Raw genomic sequence first — 19,398 nt, 5'->3', positions numbered from 1 at the left:
GTGGCGAAGTGGGCAAAAGAACGATGGATTTAACCCAGATCTCTTGACTGGGGGAGAATGTCTGCATTGTCAGCATTCCGTCCATCATTTGTTTGTTGTAACGCTTTTCGCCCTAAGTGGGATGGGTATTCCCAGACGTGGGACCCGTGCTCACTACGCCACTGGAGTCAAGCTATCCTGGCTGATGACGGCTGATAGCCAGAAACCGGTCCTAGGATGCTAGATTCCTGTCCAGGGAAGACATGGCTTGGCAGTTCGGGCTGGACTGTTCCCATGAGGCACAGGGTCAAGACTGATTTGCATATGGCCATGTCTAAACTGGGGTGGCGTAGCGGGCAAAAGAACGATGGATTTAACCCAGATCTCTTGACTGGGGGAGAATGTCTGCATTGTCAGCATTCCGTCCATCATTTGTTTGTTGTAACGCTTTTCGCCCTAAGTGGGATGGGTGTTCCCAGACGTGGGACCCGTGCTCACTACGCCACTGGAGTCAAGCTATCCTGGCTGATGACGGCTGATAGCCAGAAACCGGTCCTAGGATGCTAGATTCCTGTCCATGGAAGACATGGCTTGGCAGTTCGGGCTGGACTGTTCCCATGAGGCACAGGGTCAAGACTGATTTGCATATGGCCATGTCTAAACTGGGGTGGCGTAGTGGGCAAAAGAACGATGGATTTAACCCAGATCTCTTGACTGGGGGAGAATGTCTGCATTGTCAGCATTCCGTCCATCATTTGTTTGTTGTAACGCTTTTCGCCCTAAGTGGGATGGGTATTCCCAGACGTGGGACCCGTGCTCACTACGCCACTGGAGTCAAGCTATCCTGGCTGATGACGGCTGATAGCCAGAAACCGGTCCTAGGATGCTAGATTCCTGTCCAGGGAAGACATGGCTTGGCAGTTCGGGCTGGACTGTTCCCATGAGGCACAGGGTCAAGACTGATTTGCATATGGCCATGTCTAAACTGGGGTGGCGAAGTGGGCAAAAGAACGATGGATTTAACCCAGATCTCTTGACTGGGGGAGAATGTCTGCATTGTCAGCATTCCGTCCATCATTTGTTTGTTGTAACGCTTTTCGCCCTAAGTGGGATGGGTATTCCCAGACGTGGGACCCGTGCTCACTACGCCACTGGAGTCAAGCTATCCTGGCTGATGACGGCTGATAGCCAGAAACCGGTCCTAGGATGCTAGATTCCTGTCCAGGGAAGACATGGCTTGGCAGTTCGGGCTGGACTGTTCCCATGAGGCACAGGGTCAAGACTGATTTGCATATGGCCATGTCTAAACTGGGGTGGCGTAGCGGGCAAAAGAACGATGGATTTAACCCAGATCTCTTGACTGGGGGAGAATGTCTGCATTGTCAGCATTCCGTCCATCATTTGTTTGTTGTAACGCTTTTCGCCCTAAGTGGGATGGGTATTCCCAGACGTGGGACCCGTGCTCACTACGCCATTGGAGTCAAGCTATCCTGGCTGATGACGGCTGATAGCCAGAAACCGGTCCTAGGATGCTAGATTCCTGTCCAGGGAAGACATGGCTTGGCAGTTCGGGCTGGACTGTTCCCATGAGGCACAGGGTCAAGACTGATTTGCATATGGCCATGTCTAAACTGGGGTGGCGTAGTGGGCAAAATAACGATGGATTTAACCCAGATCTCTTGACTGGGGGAGAATGTCTGCATTGTCAGCATTCCGTCCATCATTTGTTTGTTGTAACGCTTTTCGCCCTAAGTGGGATGGGTATTCCCAGACGTGGGACCCGTGCTCACTACGCCACTGGAGTCAAGCTATCCTGGCTGATGACGGCTGATAGCCAGAAACCGGTCCTAGGATGCTAGATTCCTGTCCAGGGAAGACATGGCTTGGCAGTTCGGGCTGGACTGTTCCCATGAGGCACAGGGTCAAGACTGATTTGCATATGGCCATGTCTAAACTGGGGTGGCGTAGTGGGCAAAAGAATGATGGATTTAACCCAGATCTCTTGACTGGGGGAGAATGTCTGCATTGTCAGCATTCCGTCCATCATTTGTTTGTTGTAACGCTTTTCGCCCTAAGTGGGATGGGTATTCCCAGACGTGGGACCCGTGCTCACTACGCCACTGGAGTCAAGCTATCCTGGCTGATGACGGCTGATAGCCAGAAACCGGTCCTAGGATGCTAGATTCCTGTCCAGGGAAGACATGGCTTGGCAGTTCGGGCTGGACTGTTCCCATGAGGCACAGGGTCAAGACTGATTTGCATATGGCCATGTCTAAACTGGGGTGGCGAAGTGGGCAAAAGAACGATGGATTTAACCCAGATCTCTTGACTGGGGGAGAATGTCTGCATTGTCAGCATTCCGTCCATCATTTGTTTGTTGTAACGCTTTTCGCCCTAAGTGGGATGGGTATTCCCAGACGTGGGACCCGTGCTCACTACGCCACTGGAGTCAAGCTATCCTGGCTGATGACGGCTGATAGCCAGAAACCGGTCCTAGGATGCTAGATTCCTGTCCAGGGAAGACATGGCTTGGCAGTTCGGGCTGGACTGTTCCCATGAGGCACAGGGTCAAGACTGATTTGCATATGGCCATGTCTAAACTGGGGTGGCGTAGTGGGCAAAAGAACGATGGATTTAACCCAGATCTCTTGACTGGGGGAGAATGTCTGCATTGTCAGCATTCCGTCCATCATTTGTTTGTTGTAACGCTTTTCGCCCTAAGTGGGATGGGTATTCCCAGACGTGGGACCCGAGCTCACTACGCCACTTGAGTCAAGCTATCCTGGCTGATGACGGCTGATAGCCAGAAACCGGTCCTAGGATGCTAGATTCCTGTCCAGGGAAGACATGGCTTGGCAGTTCGGGCTGGACTGTTCCCATGAGGGACAGGGTCAAGACTGATTTGCATATGGCCATGTCTAAACTGGGGTGGCGTAGTGGGCAAAAGAACGATGGATTTAACCCAGATCTCTTGACTGGGGGAGAATGTCTGCATTGTCAGCATTCCGTCCATCATTTGTTTGTTGTAACGGATATGAAAATACAGCATGGCACAGACCATATGTGCCGATCCGCTGTGAGTAGTGGACGGTAGAACGCCGTAGTTGATGGAAAGGATGCGCTTAATGACCCTCCCAAGGCTCCACCTCTCATGCCACGCACCTCGAAACGCTCAGCAATGGGAACACAAGATTGTTGCACTCTGCACCTCTGCATAATTACCTTATGTGATACAGTGACACTAGAGACATGCACATAATATGTGCTGTATCCAACTGAAATTATTGACCTGGGTCAAAAAGCATTGTCTGTGAGTGGTCCCTGCTTCCTCTGCAGGGGTGACTTCAGGGGCAGCTCCTCCGTTAAGGCGGAGGAGCGTTGCCCCACCAACTAAATTGCCCCCAGAGATGGAAAATAAAGTAGTAATAAAGTTAATATATTAACATTTTATTTTTCAATAATCCCATCCCGAGCTGAGCATCAGGAAGGGGGCGGGGCCGCTGCTGACTGACAGAGAGCAGTGATGGGCAGGGCTCTTCAAGTTTAAAGTGAGTATGTTTCTTTGGCCAGCCATCTTGTGATGGCCGGCCAGACATGCACATTTTTAAACCTCTGTAACCCAGCTGTCTAAGACAGATGGGTTAGAGAAAGCATAGGGCTCCAGTGTTCTCTGGAACACCGAAGGAAACCACTCCCTACAATCCTGGCGCTTCTTTCATGCTGCAAGAGAACAGCGCCAGGATTGGTTACTGCAGTTTCCTGGGTCTCGCATTGGAGCCTGCCTCAAGAAAACCCGAGTGAGGAGGACGTCGCGCCAGGAAGGTAAGTGTGTATTTTATTATGTATTTATTTTTGTATCACCCGGCTTACCACCCTGCATACATGCCAGCCGCCACTGAGTGACTTACTCATGAATTACCAGAAGGAAGATATGTAGTTCACTGATCTTATACATCAGCCTTTCTTGCATGAGTTAGCTCGACTTACTCCTGTAAATTCATGTTTAGTCCACTCTTATGTCAGGTGTACGACACAACTACTCATAGAAGATGCCTTGTAAGGTGGGCCAGCATTTCTCAGTCTCTGCCACCTTCTGTAGCAGCCCAAGCTCAGCTAGGACTAATGCAAGCTCAGAACAAAATATGTCACCAATGAACACACTGCCATGCCTATTATCTTTGTCAATGGTTGTTTATTTAGTTTTCTGTGCACTATAGCTTCCGGCAACATAGAACTGTGTAGTGTATACCTATGTATTCTATGTGGGTATGCTTACCTCATAGAATACTGGTATGTCATTACTAGAAGTGTCGTGGTTCCAGGGTTCGAGAGTGCGTGAGTCGAGGATACGGTGTGGTGGAGTGAAGTGGTGTTCCCTGGCACTTGCGTGTTCCTGTATTGTGTTACTACAATAAATCTATCAACTACCATCCTGCTTCCAGTCTTCACTACAAACTGTGAACATAATTCATATTTTGAATGGCTCAATGGAAGATAAGTCTGAAGCTGCACAGGGATCCAGGGATGTCCTATTCCTTCAGAGAAAACAGAAATTAGCAAATTAAAAAAAACACTCAAAATAGTAAAATACTCTTCACTGGTGAAATAATTAAAGCAAGGAGATCCGACGTGCCGGATAAATATTCAGATCGCATTAAAGAGTGTTAAGAATATGTAATTAGCCCAATTAGTATAGCACACACAGAGCAACCTGTACAAATCCCTCCATCAGTTGTGGAACTAGGGCATCCTCCCTGAGGCTGTCTATGTTTGTTAATAGTCCGCTTTAAATCAAAGGAGCTGAACATAAAAAAGCCTCCTAGAATTAAAACAGAAAATCAGAGAGTTAGAACGGGTTCAGCTCAGGATCCGAAGATTAGAACAAGATAGAAGGATGCCTGCGCGGTAAACAGCAGAAGAGAGCAAAGGAAAGGGAATATTGTCGATATATAGTGTTCAATCAATCGTTTGTAGAGCGCACTACATACTCGCGAGGGTCTCAAGGCACTGGGGGGGGGGGGGGGGGGAGGGTGCTTCTGGTCGAACAGCCAGGTCTTGAGTAGCCTCCTGAAGGTCAGCAGGTCTTGGGTCTGTCGTAGGCTCAGTGGGAGGGTGTTCCAGGTATTGTCGGCGAGGTGGGAGAAGGATCACAAAGGCGTTTTGAGTACATTAAGTATTACTCCTGTAATACTCGTTTAGGTACTCATGCACGCCTTTGTGAATACATCCCACAAGATAGAATGAGGTTTGGTTGGTAAGCAGTAGACGAGAATAAAAGGAGTATTGTCGATACATAGCGTTCCCGTCATGGAGACATTTTGGAGTACGTTAGGTATTACTCCTGTAATACTCGTTTAGGTACTCATTTATACCTTTGTGACTACGTCCCAAAAAACATGAGAACAAAATGAAAATATAGAGGAATATTCATATACAGTTAGTACAAATAAAAAGGACTTGTACATTTACAAATAGGGAGTTGGGCTTTAAGGGCAGATTCTTAAAGGAATATACGAATATGTAAAAGAGTACTACAGGAATACTACTCTCCGTACTCCTAAATAGTTTTTAATACCCTCTGGTCCAACCAACGGATAGCGAGCAGATGTCAGGGCAGTGCATTTTACTTCGAAGTGGACTTACATAAGGACACTTTCTAAATATTGGCATTTTTTTATTCTTAGGCCCTCACTCTAGGGGTGCGGTATTCAAGATTCAGACACAAACGGAAATCTGTCTGGCAAACACCACAACATTCTGAGTTTTTCCATTTGGAAGGAAGGAAAGCCTATGATATTACTGCGTTACCCTCCCAGTCCAAGGTTCAGAATTCAAAAGGGCCAGGGAGTACCGCTTCCAGTGTTATCAGTATTTACCGGGTATGGTATTTCCACACAAAAACACTCATAATGATGCCCAAAATGTTAGTGCAGAACGTTTGGGTGCCTTGAGATCTCACAGTGAATAATGAGAATTTTAATTTGTATTATAGTCTCAGTGTGGCACATAACTCACCTCAAATCATGGAGGTGTTGTGCAACAATTTTGGTGCTCTTTTGCCTGAGTGGACCTTTGCTACACAGCAAACTATGTCAAGAAAGTAATTGCTTTGATTACTTACTGCTAATCTTCATTACTCCGAGTCATAGCCTTCCTTGTCCCAGTCCTCACGTAATGAGCCTTCTGTCGCGCTGGTACAGATTTCACCTATGCAAAAGTAAAAAAGCATACAGAGTGCCCCTCCCAACATGGCTGCCACCGAACTTCCTGTTGTGTGACTCATTAATGAGGAACCCCAACATGTATACTTCCTTATTGTAGCAAGCTCTCTTTCGCAATGGCAATTTTCACCTCTCCTCCCTATATTTATTTTTTGGAAGGGAAAGAAAGGAAAAGTAGGACTGTGACAAGGAAGTCTGGGACTCAGAGGTATTAAAATTATGGTAAGTAATCTAAGCATTACCTCCCTCGTCCACCTGCCTCATCCCAGTCCTCGTACAATGAGCTTATAGCCAAGCTTATTCAAAATTTCTATTAAGCACCACAATACACCACAATGGCAACCCCAAAAGTATCTAAAAAATAAAGTTATTATTGGACTGCTGGCAATACTGCTGGTCCAAATTAAGAAGAAATCACCGCCATACTTTACCTGTACAATAAAGGTATGAGGTGAAGCCCAAGTGGCTGCCACACAAACGTCTTTGAGGGAAATCCTTTTAAATGCAGATCAGGAAGAAGCCATGCCCATAGTGGACCCACCTTGAATCATTGAAGGCAAAAGAATCCCTGCCTTCTGGTAGGCCATAGAAATGATCATTCTAATCCACGTCCTTAAGATCGAGGTACAAGGACAATGACCCTTGTTAGCTACGCCAAAGGGGGCAATTAACAAATCCACTTTCCTAAAAGAGGTATTTCTTTAAAGATATGCAGAAAGGCTCTTTGTAAGTCAAGAAAATGCCAAAAAACTTCCTGTTCAGTAGTAGGGGATGGGAAAAAAACAGGAATGACTAAATCGTGGGAAAGAGGAAAAGACGAAGGAATCTTGGTCCGAATGGAAGGATCTGGTCTTAACACCACCTTATCCCGGGTCTGGTATCTTAGTGGACTAATGAGTCACTGAAGGGGCCTGTGTTTGAGCCAATGGTCACAAGTTCAAATCCTGGCAGGTCTAATCAGCCTTTCATCGTTCTGAGGTCGATAAAATGAGTACCATTGAGTTGGGTAATAATAAATATCTTTTATTCAGCGCCAACAAACCCTTAGTGGTGAACGTGCACTTTAGAAACCCGTTATATTATATTATTTTAAAAGACCTTTAAAGTGCTCTGCTTCCTTGAATTTTGAACATAGATAGCAATATCAGAAGAATAGCCCAAGTACTCTAACCTCTGCCTCTCAATATTCAGACCCGCAGAGAGAGGTGCCGAAGTGTCTTCTCTGGCACTGAGGAAATTTCAGGGGGGGGGACAACCTTTAAGATCCACAGAAACTGAGCTGCCAGATGAAGAAGCATTGGGAACCAGTGATGGCAGCCACTATAGGGTGGCACTAAGAGAACGTCTTGTCCTCCCTGATCTTGCATAGAATCTTGCTGTGCAGTGCAATGGGCTGGGGAGCATAAAGTAGCCCCCTGGGCCACTGAAAACTCATCGCGTCCACCCTCCAAGCTTCTTGATATGGTAGGAGGAACAGAACGGGAAGGAGGGTATTCTGGGGAGAAGTGAAGAGGTCTAACCATGGAACTGCAAATCTCTTCAGAATTTCCCTAAATTCATGCAGGCAGAGGATTGTGGACGCCGAGGAAGGGGATGTGCAACTCATCTTGCCGGCATTCCAATTCACCTTCCTCAGAAGATAACTCACTCTCAGTGACAGAAGATTCTCTTCTGCCGAAATCCTGATCTGTTCTTCTGGTTGAACCAAGCAAGGGACTTTGGTGCTCCCTCAATGATTGATGTAAGACCTTCTGAGGTGATTGTCTGTTTGTATTTGAACCATTTAATTCTTGAGAGGCAATGCAAAAGGTAACAGGGCTTTGTGGATTGCCACTAGCACCTTGGAATTAAAAGGTGAGTTTTGCTTTCTGTTTGACCATAGAGCGTGAACTTTGTAATCTCTCATAGCCGCACCACACCACAGGCTGTTTGAACCTGTCATCACTGTCACTGGAAGAGTAGGAGGAGGAGGAGGAGAGAATAACTCCCCCTTGCTCAGATGGGAAGAGTTGCTAACTGCTGCTCCAACTTCTCCTACTGTGCCGCTGTGAGGAAGACTTTGCCCTAGTCGGAACTGAATGGGGCTCCTATAAAATGAAGATTTTCAAATGGTAGAAGATAGGACTTGTTTGTGTTCAGAAGAAATCCATCCTCCATGAGACAAAGTGCTTCCATATTAGCCAATTGTCTACGTAGGGGGAAACCAACAATCCTCTGGAAATGAAGGTTGCCAGAGTCTTGGTGAATACCCTTGGCACAGAGGCGAGATTGAAGCGAAGCGCAGAGAATTGGGTAAGGGTTCTCTAGGACAGGGAATCTTAGGAATTTCTTTGGGATTGAGGATTCTCTGGAGTATGCAGATAGGCACCCTAGAGGTCTAGAGATTCCAGAAACATGCCCGGCATTACCAGAGGTAAAATATTCTTTAGATTCACAGTCTTGAGATGCTGACAGCTTTTCGAACAGGTTGAAACCTTCCTGAAGGCTTCTGTTTCAAAAACATAGCAACCCTCACCCTCTCTTCTTCTGGCACTGTTTTTATTGCCCCTTTGCTTACTAAGTCAGAACTTTAACAGAATATGTGCTCTGCAGAAGATCCACGAAACCCGTTTACAGCGGGGATTGGACAGAGGCAAACAATTAGTATTATTTGTACATTTTGAAACATTTCATACCATAGAGGGTGTCCTGTATAATTTTATTTCTGTTACCTGAATGTTGGGCCATTAATTTTCCATGTATTCTTTTGGGGAAATTATGCATATATGTTTACTTACAGTGATGAAGTCCATTGCTCTCATTTTGACACATCCAACTTGGGACTTCACTTGCTCTTTCCAGCCAGATTTGGCCTTTTCTCAGAGTGCCCCGGGCGAAACCAAATTTGATGCCCCCACTCACTCGTCCTCTTTAATTGTCTATGAATTGAAAATTTGGGAGGAGTAGAAGAAAGGTGGGAGGGGGCAAGATTAGGAAGTGCCATGAAAAGAAAAACAAAGAGGAGACGAGCACAGCAAAAGCCTTCAGAAATGTTTTTGGAACACACTTTTCTTTGGACCTAAGTTGTAGGTAAACTTCTGCAGGGGGCTCCAGCGCCCGTTCGAAGATCGGCGCCCTGGGCAAGTGCACAGCTCCCAAGTGCTAGATGCCGGCGCTGCCTGCAACCCGAGAGGTGCAGGAGGTCCTGGCGGGACCAGCGTCTTTGTAGGTCTGCGAGGCACGCCTCCTGAGGGGCTGCTCACCAAAATGGAGGGTGGGACCATGTGCGCCATTTAATCAAATGTTTCCACTTCATAATATCTGTTGCCCTGTTGAAAATTCACAGCGAAAAGAAACTGAAGCGAGACTTCTATTATCTTGGCTCTTATTGTTTCAAGCCGTCCGCAGCCTGCTGTTAAAGTGATCATGTACTTTGATGCGTTAAGCGCTCTATAAATATTTATAAAGTAACACTTCTTATAACCGCTATCCCTGCTGCATAATTGAATAACATTTCTGCTCTTTTCTATCATCCTAACTTGTTCGGTAAAAAGAAGCACAGCCTGACGGAAGTCTCTCCAGCTGACAGTGGCATCGACTTGAGTCCTTTTGGGGTCACCGATAACTCCCAGCCCCCTGAAAAAGGTAAACTGCATTAGTCAGACAGTAGGAAAATGTTTATTTATTTTTATTGCTTTCTGTATCATGTGGCTGCCGTGACATACACTCCTACTTTTGGGTCTGGTAGATATTCTTTTTTTTAATAATACATTTCTGTTTCTCTGAATTTGTGACAAAATACTGAAACTTGCGATTCCTGTATACATCAAGTAATGGTACTACCAATGGTTTTAGAATTTGTGTAGTTAAAAGGGTTTCTCCAGCTTTGAGTAAGACACCCCAAACAGAAGTCACATGAAGAACAGCAGTGTAAGCTATCCGCACTCACAGAAGTAGCACCAACAACATTCCTCCCCCACACACATTAGAGGTGCCACGTGGGAATCTTCATTTCACACATAAAACAGTAATAGTGCAGGCAGCAGTATCAGTGTAAACCTTCCATCTCCTCGCCCCCACACACACAACACACATACACGATACACGCAGGAAACACTCCACCTATAGTTCCCACAAAGAGTTGCAACCAGTGGTGGCTGGCAACATTAATTAATGGTAGGGCACTCACCATAAATGCTGCTGGCCGCCGGGCACTTCAAACCGATACTCCTCTCCCCACGTCGATCCTGGGGCTGACAAGGAGCACACACCACAGCAATCACAAAGTATTAATAAAGAAGATAATAAACTTTAAAAAAAAGTTCCTTTAAAAGTAAAAAAAAAGATTAGTTCATCACAAACGTAATTACTGATTATTCCTTGTATAGATGACTTTAACGAGTGAAATGCAGGCAGTCAAAAAAGGCTCAACTTGCAGCACAAAATGTTTGTTTGACAGTAACGTAGGTGCTTTGGACAGCTTTGCTTGCAGAAAGTTATTTCTGTATTTTATTAAATAAGAATTCAGCTTTCAGCTTTGTTTGACTAGGCAGTTACTATTGAAAGAAAACGCATAAACGAAAAATATCTACATTCTTTTTTTACACCCTCTCATGCAGGTTATCATTTATTGTAAGATGAAACACTCTAATTAATAAGATTGATTCCCAGCACAGTGCACTTGCCTGTCCCTATGAAGGAGTCCTTTTAGGCACAGCCATCAAACAGACCTATTATCAGGTAATGTCCTTAGAGCGGGCTTTGGGTTCGTCCCTTTTAAGCACCAGCTTTTTTGACAAGGCTCTTCAAGCCATTTGCTTGAGACTTTGTTAAACACATCGTGGCTCAGCCCAGAGGAGTACCACTTTCTCTCATAATGATATTGGCTTTTAGCATGTTCCTTTCCGTCTCTAATTGAGTAGTCACATTGAAATGCAGGAGGGACTCATTTCAGCCATAGGCCTTTTCTGTCAGCTCCTCGTTTAGCTGTTCTTGCTGGCTTTCTCCTCCCTCTGTCTTACCTGTGTATCCGACTCCTAAGTTTGTCCCGACCACCACCCTCTCTCATTCCTTGTACTTCTATATTCGCTGCAATGCTCTGTATATTCCCTGTATGATCTTTTGACATAAAGGCTATAAGGCCCTCCCAACTCCATTTTAAGTAGGCCAAGGCTCCATTTTCTATAGAATCATCATCGTGTCTGCCTTTGATGCAGAAGTCGCCCGTCCTTATCTTTCTAAGAACCTGTGAAAGTATCAACTCACTCAGACATAGACATCAACAAGACACCGGATGCAACATAAGTCTGGAACAAGTGCCTTGTTATCTCTATTTAAAGGCCAAATAAGAACAATAGCCAAAAGAGAGTAGGCTGAATTGTTGTATTTTGTGCATCATTTGTTTATAAGAATGTGTCTTAGTTTTATATCTTAAGGCTCATTGGTTATACCGGATAGTCTTAAGGTGACGTTAGCAATTCCATCTAAGATAAGATGTAGCATAAAAGAACTGCCACTCGACCACTTGTCAGGAGAGCTCCTTCACCTCAGATTATCGCACAAGATACTGCCAGAGACGATCTTGACTGCCAGAGATGCTGCTGTATCACACTTTCTACTGAAAGCTGATATTGAGCTGGAGTCCGGGAAGAGGTGATGCGAAGCGTGTTTACCTTTTGCAGGGAACACACCCCTTCCTGACTAGTGCGCTGATTCTTCTTTAGAAATTCAAGATGCAAGTTATACTGCTCCGTGCTCTCCTAGCATAGTGCGTAGAAGTAGGTTTTAGGTTTCTAGATGACATTTTGACCATTGTAGAAATGTTTATTTTATTGTCATTTTTCATTGTTTGCAACACGCATTTATGCTGTTTTAATTATCTTCGGTGTGGTTGTTTTCGATGTGCCAAGCAACATATTGCACCTGTTGAAATAAATTAACTTTTTTAGTTAAAGTGTCTATTTCTTAGTGCAGTTTGTGTGTGTGGCATTGAGAAGAACGAAGTAGGTTTGTTTCTAATCACCACGGCGTCCCTGGATCCCTGTTTAGGGACTGTTAGTGACCCAAAAGCATTGATGCAACCTCAAGTATGTACTGGATAGGGTCCTGCAGGGCTACAAAAGCCTGTCTTTCACATTCAGGTGTTGATGCATTGAACTAAGTTCACTTGTGTCACTTGTGGGTGTGAAAACAAACCTTGTAGAGCTGAGCAAGAGACTCAGTTTATGCAACACTTTCTTCCCCCACCCTGTATTCCCTTTAATTCTTATCTTCAACCCCTCCTTCTTTCCCCTCTGTGCTCCTCCTACTCCCTGCCGAGCACCTTCTCTCGTCCTTTTTCTCACCCCTCCCTCTTTCCCATCCGTGTAGTCCTAGTTCCTCCTGCCCACCCTTCCTTTGCAGTAGCTTCTCATTAGTGTTGCTGGGGCTCACTTAGAAAGGAAAGACTCCCTTGCCTTCAGTACAGTCTTCTTTTTATTTCTATGTCAAATGAACATAGTATGATTGATAGAAATGGGGGTCTCTAGTTGGCAGAGATAGGTACCTTTGTCAAAGTAGGGACCCTTCTTCATAGTCAGGGTAAGGGGGATACACTTCTAAAATAACCCCTGCTCACCCCCTTGGTAGCTTGGCACGCGCAGATAGGCCTATCTCAGAGGCAGTGAATAAAGCATTTGTGAACACATTCAGCAACACAGTGAAAACACTACAAATGGACACCACACCAGTTTAGAAAAATAAGTAATCTAAACCAAAACAAGACCAAACAGCAAAAATCCACAATACAGTAATAAATATATGACTTACAAATGGTAAAAATAGTTCGGTTTAAAGAAAATTGCAGATGCAACACTTTTCACACAAAGTACCTTGGATGCGTCGCGCACACAAACAAAAATGGCCGCGGGGAAGGTGATGTGTTGGTTTCTTACACTCAGGGAAGGTGATGCATCGGTTCATTTCTCCGGGGGAGGTGATGCGTCGGTTTCTTACTGCGTCGCCCAACGATGCGACAGACTTGGCGCCTTGATGTGATGTGACGATGGGTGAATTCCTGCAGCCGCACAGCAGGGCTTGCGTCAGAACCGGTTACGGTGATCTCGGACTTTGGAGATCGTTGCACTCGATGCAGCGTGTAGCAATTTCTCAAGCCGCGGCAGGCACTGCGACGGTTTATTTGGCGATACGTCGGAAACCGCTACGGATGCGTCACCCTTCTAGGTGTTGCATTGATTTTTCCAGCTCCCAGCAGAAAACAGTCTGTAGAGGTCCAAAACAACAGCAGGCACCTCTTTGCAGGTCAGAACTCCCAGTGAGGAAGTTTAGGGGAGCTGGTGGTGAAGTCTTTGTGTCCCTGAGACTTCAGAACAGAGGCAAGCCCAGTTTCAAGCTTTTGGAGAGCTTCCTCAAGCAGAGGACACAGCAAACAGCAAAGTCTTTTCTCCTTTCCTTGGCAGCAAGTAGCCACTGCAGGCCAACCCCAGACAACAACCAGCACAGGGACAGTATTCCTCCTCAGCTTCTCTGGCTCTTCTCCTTGACAAAGGTTCATCTTGATTTCCCAGAAGTGATCAAAAATTCTGGGGTCTGGGCCCCTCTTTTTATACACAAAAATCCTTTGTTCTGAGAAGGCAGAGAGTGTCTGTACCCAGCCAAAACCAGTTCTGTCCTCACTGGTGCAGCTTCCTGGCAGGAGGTGGAGACAGAACTGTTGAAGGCAGACCAGGCCCATTCAGGTGAAAGGAAATCTCCTCTCCTACTCTAAAAGCAGCACAGGTCTATTCAGCCCAGCCCTGACTCATCAGGCTCTCTGGAGCCACTGCCCCCCTCCAGGACCTATCATCCAAAAGCCAGACATGCAATACACAAACATAGAAGAGGCACACTGGATGGTTAAGCAAGAAAATACCTACTTTCTAAAAGTGGTATTTTCAAACACTGAATGTAAAAATCACCCTCACTAAAAGATGCATTTTAACATTCTGAGTTCAGGCAGACTAACTACTAAACTTTATTTTCCTTCCTTGTTCCCAGGGGTAGTTATGTTTATAAGATGTTATAAACAAACTCGCCATTCTGTCCTATGGGAACAGGTAGCCTTGCAATAGTGAAAAACGAAATTGGCAGTAAATCACTATCGGGACATGCCACACACATCAGGGTATATCCTACCTTTCACATACGATGTACCCTGCCTACAGGGGTACCTTGGGTCTACCTTAGGGGTGACTTATATGTAGGAAAAGGGAAGGTGCCTGGCAAGTGTGTGCTCCTGCCAAGTCAACATGGCTGCACACAGGCTATGCAATGGTAGGCCAGAGTTACGTTTTACAGGCTGCTTCTGTGGGTGGCACAATCAGTGCTTCAGCCCACGAGTAGCATTTGATTTACAGGCCCTGGGCACATACAGTCCACTGTACTAGGGTCTGACTAGTAAATCAAATATGCCAATCATGGAATCACTAATCCATAACAACAATTTACAAAGGGAGCACTTGCACTTTGGCACTGAACAGCAGTGGCAAACTGCCTAAAGCATCTAGACCAGCAAAACGGAGTCCAACACCCAGGAAAAACACAGGAGGCAAACACAAAAATGCAGGGGAGACCCACACCAGTGGTCCCAGGTCTAACACATGTTCCCTCCACCTCTTGGGAGTTCTCTTCACTAAGGCGGAAAAATCTGGGCAGACCATCAGCATTGGCGTGTTCTGTACCAGGGCGGTGTTCCACCGTGAAGTCCATCCCCTGTAGGGAAATGGACCACCTCAACAACTTTGGATTCTCACCCCTCATTTGCATCAACCATCTGTCGGAACCCGGAAGTGAGTCCCAAACAAGTAGGGCCTCAGCTTCTTCAGTGCCACGACCACAGCAAATGCCTCACGCTCAATCACACTCACCTCTGTTCCCGTGGAAGTAACCTCCTAATAATGAAGGCTACAGGTTGGTCTAGGCCCTCCTCATTTAGGTATGAGGGCACCGCTCCCACACCATGCTCTGAAGCATCTGTCTGCACAATGAATTCCCTAGAGAAGTTGGGCGCATGAAGCACGAGGCCCGTGCACATGGCAGATTTCTGGGCATCAAAAGCCTTCTGCCAGGCATCAGTCCAGTTCACCTTCCTGGGCTGCTTCCTGGAAGTCAGCTCTGTCAAGGGGGCAACAATGGAGCCATAACCCTTGACGAACCTCCTGTAATACCCGGTGAGTCCTAAGAAGGCTCTCACCTCTGTCTGGGTCTTGTGGGGTTCCCAAGCCAGAATGGTATCAATCTTGGGCTGTAGGGGTGCCACCTGGCTGCTCCCCACCTGGTGTCCCAAGTACAACACAGACCCTGTCCGATCTGGCACTTACTCGCCTTGATCTTGAGGCCTGCCCTCTGCAGAGCCTTCAACACTTCCCAGAGGTGGTGCAGATGTTCCTCCCAAGTGGCACTGAACACTGCAATGTCATCCAGGTAGGCAGCACTGAAAATCCTCCAGCCCAGCCAATAACTGGTTAACCAACCTTTGAAAGGTGACAGGAGCATTCTTCAACCCAAAGGGCATCACCTGGAATAGGTAGTGCCTCTCTGGTATTGAGAACGCTGACCTCTCCTTTGCCCCATCAGTTAAGGCAATCTGCCAGTACCCAGACGTTAAGTCAAACGTACTGAGGTACTGGGCAGCTCCCAATATATCTTTGGGCTCATCAGCTCAGGGGATAAGATGCGCATCAGTTCTGGTGACCGAATTGAGCCCTCGGTAGTCCACACAGAACCGGAGTTCGGGCGTGGTACCGGGTGCAGCAGCCTTTGGGACCAAGACCACTGGGCTGGCCCAGGGGCTGTTTGAGGGCTCGGTCACCCCTAGCGCTAACATCTTGGTGACCTCCTCCTTGATGCAAGCCTTGACCCTGCCAGTCACTCTGTAAATGTTGTACTTTACAGGAGGACTGACCCCAGTGTCAACATCATGAACACACCACTGAGTGACACCAGGGGTCAGGGAGAACAGAGCAGCAAACTGTCCCAACAGTTAACAACAGTCACTCTGCTCTTCAGGAGTCAGGGCGGGGGAGAGTGATACACCGTCCACTGACCCATTGTGCTCCTTTGCACACAGGAGGTCAGGAAGAGGCTCAGTCTCCTCCTCCATTCCAGCATCTGTTGCTAGGAGCATGCCCACGCCCACTTCAGACCTCTCCAAGTGGGGATTCAGGCGGTTCACATGCAGGACCCGTAAAGGGTTCCTATGAGACTGCAAGTCCACCAAGTAGGTGACTTTACTCTTGCGCTCCACCACCTCAAATGCACTTCTCCTGGAGCGCACAAGACTCCACTTCGGCCATGACGCATACTTTCTGTCCAGGCTTAAACTCTATCAGAGTGGCATTCTGATCATACCAACGTTTCCTCTCCTCCTGGCTGGCTTTCAGATTCGCCTGAGCGAGTTGTCTAAAGCGCTTAGTCTGGTTTCTGAAGGCCAGCATGTAGCTATATACGTCCTGGGGTGGTTTACTAGAAGCTTTCTCCCAGCCTTCTTTCACCAGACTTGGAGGTCCTCTTACAGGATGCCCACACAGGACCTCAAAGGACTGAACCTTAATGACTTCTGCGGTACCTCTCTGTAAGCAAACAAAAGGCATGGTAAGAGGACGTCCCACTTAAGCCTCATGGGTTCACCAAGACCCGTAATCGTGCCCTTCAGGGTCCGGTTGAATCTCTCAACCAGCCCAGTACCTTGGGGGTGGGAAGGAGTGGTGAACTTGTAGGTAAACACCGCACTCCTGCCACAGGGACTTCATATACTTGAATATAAAGTTGGTATCACGGTCAGACACCATCTCTCTGGGGAACCCCACACAGGAGAAAATCCCCATCAACGCATGACCCACTGTGGGGGCCGTCACAGTCCATAGAGATATGGCTACCAGGTACCGGGTGGCATGGTCCACCAAGACCAGGATGAACCTGTTGCCCATGGCTGTCTTGGGATCCAGAGGCCCCACAATGTCAATACCCAGCCTCTTGAAGGGGGTGCTGACCACAGGGAAAGGTTGGAGAGGAGCCTTACACTTCCTCCCACTCTTACCACTTGCCTGGCAAGTCTGGCAAGACATACAATGAGTATCAGAACTCTTACGCATTTGGGGCCAGTAAAAGTGGGTGACAAGCCTTTCAAAGGTCTTGTCTTGCCCCAAATGTCCTGCCAAAGGCACATCATGAGCCAGACCCAGTAGGAAGGCTCTGAAGCGCTGGGGTACCACCAGCGCAGGCTCAGCAACCTTAGACTCGCTATACCAGAGACCATTTTCCCAGTAAATCCAATGTGATCCAGACTGATCACCTGCTGCCTGGTTTGCAGCCTGTTGCTGCAACCCAACAAGAGAAGGGCACTTCTGCTGCTTCTGGCAGAATTCCTCCCTGGAGGGGCCTCCTTCCTGCTGCCAATGGGTCAGTTCATGCAGGTCCCCCAGTTCAGCCACTTGTTCCCCTGTAGGCTTCAGGGCATCCCCCTCAAGGTTTGCCTCCTCCTGGACCGTGGGAACTTAAGGGGCTGGTTCACCACGCCCCCTGCCTCTTCTCTTCCTGGCAGGCACCTGGGCCACTCTTTCAGGCTTGAGGTCCTCTTGAATGCCCTTACCGGTTGCCATTGACTGAGTGGTCACACACGCCCACTCAGGCAGACCCAACATCTCTAAATGAGACCTCCGCTCCACCTTCATCCAAGGAGAGCTCTCAAAATCATTGCCTAGCAGACAGTCAACAGGCATTGCTGGCCTCACAGCTACTTTCAAGGTACCTGAACCCCCTCCCCCCACTCAAAGGGAACCTGTGCCACTTTGCAGAGGCACTCTAAATTGTCAGCAGCAACTGCTGGGTAGAATGCTTTGGAGACCACCTGCTCCTCAGACACCAGCCGACAAACGACAGCTGTTACACTGGCTCTGGTGTCTCTCAGTGCCTCCGCACTATGGCCATTGATTGTCACCCACTGCCTGTACTTCTTAGTGTTATCAGGCAGATGAGCTTTTGGGACCATCTCACTGTCTCCTAAAGAGACCAGGGACATTTCTGTGGGACCCCACCCACCTTGGGCACCCATCTCCTCCCCAAGGCTACTCTAGCCAGTTGTTTGGGCGGTGCACCAGTGGGTGTGGTGGTAACCGGTTTGGGACACTTAGGATCCCCTTGGAAGTGGTCCATCTGACCACAAGTATAACATGTCCTGGGATCCCTATGAATAGGCTTACCTGTCAGGACCCAAGGCTTCTTTTCAGTGGGAGGCTGGGAACCCTTACCTTAGTCCCCTGGGGATTATTTAGGGCCCTTTTTGGACCTCCTTCTGTTTACCCTTGTTCCCCCCACTCTTCTGCTGGGGACCCTGCCCACCTTTGGCGGAATCTCCCACACAACCTTTTTGGACCCTGGTGCTGACCCAGTGGTCCACCTCCACAGCAAGCTTTCTGCGGTCAGTCAGCTTACTGTCAATCAAGTGCTGGCGTAGCTCTGGAAAAGAATTATCTGACAAGTGCTCCCATGCATCCAAATTATAGAGCCCTTGCAAATCATTCACCTTCCTACCCTTCACCAAACCATCCAGTGTTCTGCAAAAATAGGACACATACTCCACCCAAGTACTTGACTCCAGCTTCTTGCAGTTTCTAAATTTCTGCCTATATAGCTCTGGGGTCAACCCACCCCTGGCTATCAAGTTTTCCTTCATTGGGGCATAGGGCATCTGATCCTCAGTGGGCAAAGCTAGCAGTGTCTCCCTTCCTTCACTGATAAAGCGCCCCCACAACCTCACTCCCCAGTCTCTCTCAGGGACTCTGGGGGACTCCATTGCCACATCATAGGCCTTGAACCATTGACAAATGTCCTCATGGTTCATGAAATCCTTGATAACATCCTTGGGGATGTATACCTTTCCTTCTACAGGCACTGATGGTGCGCTGCCACTATGGGGATTGGACTCTAAACCCTTTGCCTTTAGATCCATCTCCCTCAACCCTCTTTCATGCTCTAAGAGCATCTTTTTCTCCTCCAGGGCTAATTTCTCCCTCTGAAATGCCAACTCCTTATCCTCCTTCCCCAGCCTGAGCTTTGTAAGCTCCAACTCATGCATCCTGTTTTTCTCTCTGTCCTCCAACTCTTCTGCTGTAGACAGCCCCTATGAAGAGACACAGCTGGCCCCCCGAGAAGGTACCCTCCCCCAGGCAGACCCAATAGCCCT

At 47.4% G+C, this 19,398-nt stretch overlaps 1 protein-coding gene across 2 annotated transcripts in view; it reads left to right on the top strand.

Annotated features, from left to right (window-relative positions):
- LOC146829470 (synaptotagmin-like protein 2) overlaps positions 1–19,398 on the top strand; it is a 704,022-nt gene that overhangs the window by 474,979 nt on the left and 209,645 nt on the right. For both annotated transcript variants that reach the window (XM_085608155.1, XM_085608153.1), the window contains exon 6: positions 9,734–9,824. In XM_085608155.1, the coding sequence (XP_085464281.1) occupies positions 9,734–9,824 (91 nt within the window). The remainder of the gene's footprint in view (positions 1–9,733; positions 9,825–19,398) is intronic.

The sequence above is a fragment of the Triturus cristatus genome, chromosome 5_2, assembly GCF_964204655.1.
Source record: "Triturus cristatus chromosome 5_2, aTriCri1.1, whole genome shotgun sequence".
Lineage (NCBI taxonomy): Eukaryota > Metazoa > Chordata > Amphibia > Caudata > Salamandridae > Triturus > Triturus cristatus.
This window is presented reverse-complemented; position numbering and strand designations above follow the sequence as displayed.